Below are 8,330 nucleotides of genomic sequence, written 5' to 3'. Positions count from 1 at the left end.
GGAATGAAACATCTAAACTCAACAATTATGAGCGAAATAAAACACGCCGAACATCATATTGCACTAGAGTTTACATTTTATTCTCTTGATGTCATGTCAGTAACAGTAACATTCGTGCCAAAAATGTTTCGGTATATGTAATAACACGTATCAATTCTTACGGAAAGAAACATTCTCAAAATACACTACACTAATGGAGACTAATGGATATGTCCGTTCTAGAAGAGCCTGATGAAAAAATATTTACGGGAATTTGGAAAGACATATCAAAGGGATACCATACATCGATATTATGTTACATCGACGGATCCCAAACTACTGACCAAACCTCAAGGGTGCAGCGTGGTATTTCTGACGTGGAAAATAACTGCCGTCATGAGGTGTGGAAAATCAAAATGTGACAGTGGAAATCACACTTGATAACGTATGTATAATTTCCATTGAAACGATATTTGAAAAAAAAGCAAAAAAAACCGCAATATCACTTATAAAAGTATAACATTTTCACAGTTTATTTCACTGACAATTGTTTACTTAACGAGAACCAACCAACGACAATAGAATATTTAGGAGAAATGACAAAGAGAAACTACTTTGAGAGAAATACAATGCGAGGTACTGTTGATGTCAAGCTCCGTCATATGTATAAAAACATGTTTCTATATAATAGTCTACTACATAGAGATAGTATATATAATGTTAAGACACAATTCTAACTTACATGTATTTAAATAGGTGGTGTTGAATATTTAATACAAATAGTTTATAAGATTTTATGCGATAATATTTAGATATGTATGTATTTCATTATTTATTGGATCATATGAGTATATGAGTTGATATAACATGACGACAAAAGTCTCATTATTGATGTTATATACTGCAGACATAAATATTTTAGCGGTAGTCTTATTTTGGCGTTTTCTGCTCTTAAAGTGTTGCGCTAAATTATGATCACGCTATTTACACTGTCTATGTGATATTCCTAAAAAAAGAAAATATGAGAATACGCTAATGCTGCATTTCGCTAATTTGTTAAAATTTGTAAATGCGCGAAAATTCGAGTACGCCCAAATGAAACCGTTTACAGTATCAGACTCAAGATGTATAAAATTCGAAATTAAAATGAATACCACTTTGAATGTAATGCCTCTCTGTGATCGATTGTTGTACAATCGGTATGAAGCCAATCAATTTCAAGACTGGCGAAGGCAGTTTTAATCTAAAATCAAAACACTTTATATGTTTGTTTGCTTTATCGGCCGTGAACAGCCAGGGTCAATTTGAGGCGGTGTTGGATATGATAGTAATTTAGCCCTTTGATCTATATTTTACAGATATACTGTATTGTTTGATGGTGACAATAGTAGTTTTGGCGGATGCCCGTTTTATTCGCTCCGAAAGGTCAACTTCATACATACCATATGGTCTCAACTCACCGTGTGGGCCCAGCTATAGTGACACTCCTCTGTTCATGCCTATTCGACCTTTACATAGGAATGATGTTCTACCCAAAGTGGAGGAGGCACAAGGCCTAACCAACCAACTCAGGGACAGTTATGTAAGTAGGCGTCGGTAACTTCGATTTGCTGTTTAAGTGACCCCAATTTGTATAAATTGGTATATATACTACTTGACAAATTATTTCTCTCGGTACAACTACGACAGGAAATTCAAATCTATATCTTCGCATCACCAACACATAGTGTAAATAATACATTTTGCTAATAAATAGATTTATGACATAGTAACACAAATGACGAAGGAAGACAAATTATATATATATATCAGTATTCATTTATTGATCTATTTGTTTATTTATTTATTTGTTTATCTATTCATTTGTTGATCTATTTGTTTATTTATTCATTTATTTGTTTATTTATTAGTTTATTTATTTATTTATTTATTTATTTATGAACTCACCATGATGCCTTATCATCATTTTGCCTTATTTTCATATCAATATGAATGCGATTTTGGGGAAGCTACGTAACAAAGGAATACATATTCCTATCACAGTTACGTATATTGTAACATGACATCTAAAGTTTAAATAATATGTTTCCAAAGGTCATATAACACATATAACAAATCATATAAATATCTAAAATATTCTTTAAGAAATATTCTGCATTGAAAATGAAATTATCAAAACTCTAAGTCACTAAAAATATTACAATTTAAAAAATTCAGCTTCACTGACGTCACCTGATACTTGACAAAGGGAAATTTAGAACCCCTGGATTGTAGGTTTGTAGGTCACCTATCGACAGTTAAAACGGAAATGCTTTGAGTATTGAATGACATAAATTATTTTGTTATTGTCAACAAATATATTCACAATAGGGAAATCGAAATAGTGAGGCTCATCAATCAACAAAAAGCATTAAATAAAGGGCACTTTCATAATGATTAGTAGTTTTGTCAGTCGCCTATCGATATTTATAATAAATATCTTTGAGCATTGAACGACCTTAGTATATATAAACTCAAAACACAGTTGTGATGTCACCTATTGTTATAGGCATTATAATAATATCCAGTGGAAAATGTAGGCATTGTCTGCAGCTGTCTTGTAAGTACGCAGAAGACAGCTAGAAGTTACTTATTGAACAACTGCAGGTAACTTAATGGACAGTCACGGCCTTCGTTGGCGATTGCATATATTGAAACTGTACAATATTGACACAAAACGGGATGTAATTTAATAAATAAAGATACAAGCTCAAACTCCTTATGCACCTCTGTCAATAATTTTAGGTAGTAGTTTTCGGCTAACATCATAAACGTATTCTCAAATTACGTGTTAAGAATACGGAAATCGTAACAATAACAATTATCACACAATAGAAAATAACATTTGTTCATAGTAAAGGTCTAGTGATTGCACTGTAAAAATAAAGTCCACTTTTAGACATTATTTGATTAAAAGATATAATCAAAACTGCATCATATATCGATTATGTCGATTTTTGACTTGAGGAAAGTGCTTATGAAGAAAAAATTTGCGGTATTATCAGATTTTAACAAAATGTGTCTAGAATATGACCATATATTCGTATCGCCATTCATATTTTTCTGAAAACAAGAGAATAAAGATTCTCACATCCTTCACATGGTTATCCGGCGGTTGCTAGGGAAAAGATAAATCGATCTTACACAGCGGGTAAAGACAGCCGGCACGCGTTATATGACGCTGCTCCCCATCAAGTAACGGCATCATTTTACGTTGAGTAACCAAGTCGTAAATTATGACGTCATCAATTTTGACGCACATTCCAAGGTGCATTGAAGATAGTGCGATAAAAAAACATTCATAAAAATTACATTTGCTTGCAAGTATGTGAGAAAAATAATCAAACATGAGTCTGTTTAGCGAACAAGGATATCTGAACCCTCGTGTAAGAGTTTGGCTGGCCAGCACTCGGCGAGCCTCGTCCTGACTGGCCAAACTCTGACACTCGTGTTGATATATCCCTGTCCGTGGAACAGACCCATGTTAGATTTTATTAGCGGCAATTATTCGTAGGAAGGAAACTTTTCGTAAGAACTGGTATAATTAAAGAGGTTTTCAAAATCTACATTCTACTATTTCCTTTCCTGAAGTACTTGTCTGCTACTCTCATTAAATCGTCAATCTTGTTCTGATTAAGTTGTATCAGTAACTGGTATTAAAGATTGGGTGGTACTTGACTATGTGGATGAGACCTATGCTGTATCATTATGTAGACGCTGACTTTTTTACTTTTCCAGGAAATGATGCCATTGCCTGAGATTTACTCTGAGGAAGTGATAGGACTGCCTGGACCAGAAGAAATATCTGCCTCTCAAAACGTAAGTTCAGTCTCTCTGACCGAAATCAGAGAGAGTATTTATAAGTCTTATTACTCTGATAACAAGTGATATAGTGTATTTTTCAGCATCATTGATTTATTATAGATGTAATATATATGCCTTGAGTATGTGATGTGTTGATGGACAAAATGATTTTGATATAATCATAAATTCGAAACTCTAAAAGCTGTATTCCGGATATAACAGAAACTATCTTCATTTTGTATACTGGTACGTTTTATATTACATTACAGGTGACTATTGATTACATCATTGTCTCCCACCTACTTGTGTTTGTCGACATAGTCTGTACAGACAACACTATTCCACGTGATATCCTGCATCCACATCGACGCGCCCTCTGGCAGCAACTCCGCTTAGAAATACTCAACTTCCTGTGTAGCATGCACGGGACAATGGCCCAGGTCCCTCATGTCTCGAATGATATCACCCTTCCATGTGTCAGAGAGGCTTCCTGTAATGGTCCACGCTCGGGATTTACACGTGACAGTCGAAACTTCCTTATAGCCAGTGCTGTCCGGGACGTGTTTAGTCGCCTCCAGCACAAATACAGTTTGTTATCAAACCAGTAGTCCGGCAGAAAAATTAATAATCCTTTGTCATCATTTATAATCAGCGACTCAAGAGGAAACTAACTTTGCAGCATTTTTGTTAAATTTCGGAATGTGATTCGTCGTGTGACATTTGTTCCCTTTCTCATTGATGACGTGATTTAGTTGTTTTTAATTTGTAAGTCCAGTAAACATACTCATTGTTGGCATTAGTGAGTTTACGTATGTATTAATTTTGCCCTTTATTTTTGGATTTGTCCTCCGCGCATTTTAAACATGGTTGCTTTGTATATTAAGTTTTGTTTACTACTGCCGATGACTCGTAGATGTATTTTACATTGAAGAACTTACCTTTATTTTATAGGTGGAATATACATTTTATCAATTACGAATATTTTTCAGTTATTATTTTTACTTTGAATTAAAACACATATCACAACATATTTCGTGTTTTCTGTTGTTTTTATCATGTTTCAATTATTAAAATGAGTTTTGATGAAGAAATGTCACAGATGATTTGTAGTAAGTAGATTATTTTCCCTTCATGAATACGGATCCGCTCATATTATTGCATTCGTTGATGACGGATGTGATTTTCAAATCTCCCCCTCTGAAACTTTACACCGTGTCGTGTATATATGAAAAAGTTATATTTACATATTAGTTTTTTTCATATTTACTCTTTCCGTCAGCTGTTGATATCAGTTGCAAAAAACTATGATAATGTGAACAAGATTTTGAACGTAATTTTGAATAGCTCTACGATTCAGATAATGACACACCTTTAAATCACCCCGGTTATCATAACCCAGTGTGTTTTTATCGTAATGACAGAGTATAGGCGAAATATCAGTATACGCATCTAATGCATTGAAAACTAAATCTCGTAATGATCTTAATGTTGATGGAGTTGAAAGTGTTGGATCGAAATGTCTTTCATAAAGATACATTTTTTGTTCGGAACATTTTACAGACCCCAAATTCAAATGTTCAACTATAGAGTAAAATTGAGCAATCTAATGATCGAGCTTTTAACACAGGAATCTCTGATATTGTTATAACAGGAGATTTTAACGTAAACCTATTTCAAAATCATCCCCACAAGGGTCATTTATGTAATATTCTGGATACATACAACCTTACACAATTAGTAAACAAATGTACTCATTTTACTGAAAATACTTTCTTTATGCTAGACCTTATTCTTTTCAGTAACCCTGAAATACTACAACGAACATTTGTCGTTGAGTCATTTCTAGAGCAACCATTACGATACCATTGTCCTGTATTTGGAATATATAATGTTACTAAAACCTTTGACTGTAATGAAATAGATGAGTCTTGTAAAAACTTAACTGACGTATTAGATAGTATTTCCCATGCTTGTATCCCGAATAAAAAGAATGCTGTTAAAATAGAGATCTGCCTTGGATGTGTTACGACATTAAAAGACTGATTACAATACGTAAAGAAATACATAAAAAAAGTAAAACAAACTAATATAAAACGTGACTGCTTAGAGTTTAAACATACTCGCAATAAGTGCGTCAACCTAATAAGGCAGTCTAAAGAAAATTATTTAAAAAAAAAACTCATTAGAGCTATCTGTCCCAGATTGTTCCACCAAGTCATGGTGGAAAATCCTCTAAAAGTTCACCAAAATAGATACAGACAAAACTACCGTTCCAGTTATAAATAGTGACGGTCTTTATTATGATGAAGATAGTGATAAAGCCATCACTTTTAACTGATATGTTTCTAGCCAATATTACGTTGATGACTCGATAACTCTGCCACCGTACTTCCGGGAGATGACTCGTGTATCTCTTCTACCAAGCTTAGTCATATTACGGTAACAAGTAATGATGTAAAGGATTATTGGTTAATCTGGATCAGTCTAAATCAGTTGGACCCGATTTAGTCATCCTCAAAGTATTAAAAGAGACTGCTGATGTTCTTTGTAATCCCCTACCCCGTTTCTTCAATAAATGCCTTACCATGTCAAAAGTCCCGTCGTCATGGAAACAACTAATGTCATAAGTGTATATAAAAAAGGAAACCGTGATGACACTAAGAATTATTGTCCGATATCTCTATTAGATGTCTATTAAAAGTATTTGAACGTTGTATATTCAAACACATGTAAAATTTCCTTTGTCAAAATAGTCTTATTACTAGCTGTCAATCGGGGTTCACACCTGGTTGCTCTACTATAAACCAATTACTCAGTATATCTAACGACTCTAGACTCAGGCAAAGAAATCCGTGCAGTATTTTGCGACATCAGTAAAGCTTTCGTTTCCGATATAAATTCAATGATAAAACAGTTTGCCTATGATACGTCTTTGTATATGGCTGAAGAAAATCCTATAACGACACATGGAATTCTAGAATCGGACTTGGAAAAAATAAATGCATGGTCACGTCAGTCGCTTGAAGTTTTTAACCCTAATAAATCGGAAACCATCACCATCATCAGAAAAAATACACCTCAAAATCATCCTTTCCTTCATATGAACCAAGTTCCTATAAATAATGTATCTTTCCATCAGCACATCGAAGTCTTTTTCTCTTCCAAAGGTAGTTTGACAGACCCATGTCCCTGTCAACTACATTATAACTAAAACTAAACTCAACTGCATGCTAACATTATAATTCCAACTTGATAGGAACACTTAAAGAGGCTTACCCGCAGACGGACCGGTAAACGGCACATCTCCGATCACTAAATAAACGTCAGTACACGTTTCTATGTGACAAAATTTGAGGCTTTCCGACTTTATTTCTTGAAAACAATTACAGAATATGTATTTAAAAGACGTTTTAAAACTCAACCTGAGAGGGAAATATATGGAATATAACGGCAAATCTTCTTTGTAAATCGCCGCTGCCTTTGAAGTTACACTGTGCGGCACTGTGCACGTGCTTGTTTCTTTGATGTGTCAATCAAATTAGACTCCACTTTATAGCGGGGACTTATTGCGGGTTGCGATTAAATAAATAATATTTAAAAAATGAGGTTTTAATATCACTTTTCAGCGTTTTATAAGGAAAATAAAATGAAAAACTCAACAATTCCAACAATCTGTCATGTGTAAAAAATCTTTTTCTATTGGCCAATTTTTCTGATCTCTCTGCGGGCAAGCCTCTTTAACAATCAATCTATTTTTTTCATTTATTAGATCTTGCTAGGTTTATTGAATGGATAGTGAAGAAGAAGTCTGGGAAGATATCATTGGATCATTATTTAGATGATGTCTTGTTTGCTGGTAGAGCTAACACAGGAAGATGTGGCATTTTGATGGGAGAGTTTGGGGAAGTTTGTGATGAACTTGGTATTCCTATTGCTAGAGAGAAAACAGAGGGCCCCAGAACTATACTGATATTTTTAGGGTTAGAAAAAGTATGGAGATATTGTGTGGGGAAATATACCGTATGAACTTGGGCAAAAAACTTGAAAACCTCAATATTGAAGCAGCCCGTATTGTAACAGGTGAAACTAAATTAGTAAGCATTGAACAACTTTTTATAAAATCAGGCTGGGTCAGCTTATTTGTTCGGAGGCAAATTCATGAAATTATTCAATTCTATAAAATGGTTTAACAATATACACCAGAGTATCTATATAGCCTCATCCCGAGTACTGTATCTGAAGGTTATCAGTATGATACAGGTAACTCGGACCATACTTAAATATATCAATATTGTGCAAAACCTATTTTTATAAACTATCTTTCCTACCTTCTGTTATAGATCAGTGGAATAGTCTTCCACAAAATGTTCGCTCAAATCCGCCTACTGCTGCTTTAAAATTTTACCTTCAAAAGCAATACACTAAGAAAACGCCCATATATTGTAGTTTAGGTACCAGTAAGGGTCAAATATAACATGCACGACTACAAATTAGTGTAGCTATTTAAA

General features: G+C 34.0%; 1 protein-coding gene across 1 annotated transcript; it reads left to right on the top strand.

Annotated features, from left to right (window-relative positions):
• Positions 1-97: 97 nt before the first annotated feature.
• On the top strand, positions 98-4,844 carry LOC117320103. Its single transcript, XM_033874785.1, has 4 exons — positions 98-424; positions 1,338-1,561; positions 3,757-3,837; positions 4,092-4,844. Exons 2-4 carry the CDS (start codon positions 1,355-1,357, stop codon positions 4,428-4,430), a joined length of 627 nt encoding a protein of 208 aa, XP_033730676.1. The 5' UTR covers positions 98-424; positions 1,338-1,354; the 3' UTR covers positions 4,431-4,844.
• The last annotated feature ends 3,486 nt before the right edge of the window (positions 4,845-8,330 follow it).

Source organism: Pecten maximus, unplaced genomic scaffold (assembly GCF_902652985.1).
Source record: "Pecten maximus unplaced genomic scaffold, xPecMax1.1, whole genome shotgun sequence".
NCBI classification, from domain to species: Eukaryota; Metazoa; Mollusca; class Bivalvia; order Pectinida; family Pectinidae; genus Pecten; species Pecten maximus.
This window is presented reverse-complemented; position numbering and strand designations above follow the sequence as displayed.

Excerpts from the sequence above, each read along its gene's own strand:
- LOC117320103 (XM_033874785.1), top strand. The coding sequence starts at position 1,355 with ATGGTGACAATAGTAGTTTTGGCGGATGCCCGTTTTATTCGCTCCGAA. Across the intron at positions 1,562-3,756 it reads ACCAACTCAGGGACAGTTAT|GAAATGATGCCATTGCCTGA; the intron begins GTAAGTAGGCGT and ends TTACTTTTCCAG. Across the intron at positions 3,838-4,091 it reads AAATATCTGCCTCTCAAAAC|GTGACTATTGATTACATCAT; the intron begins GTAAGTTCAGTC and ends ATTACATTACAG.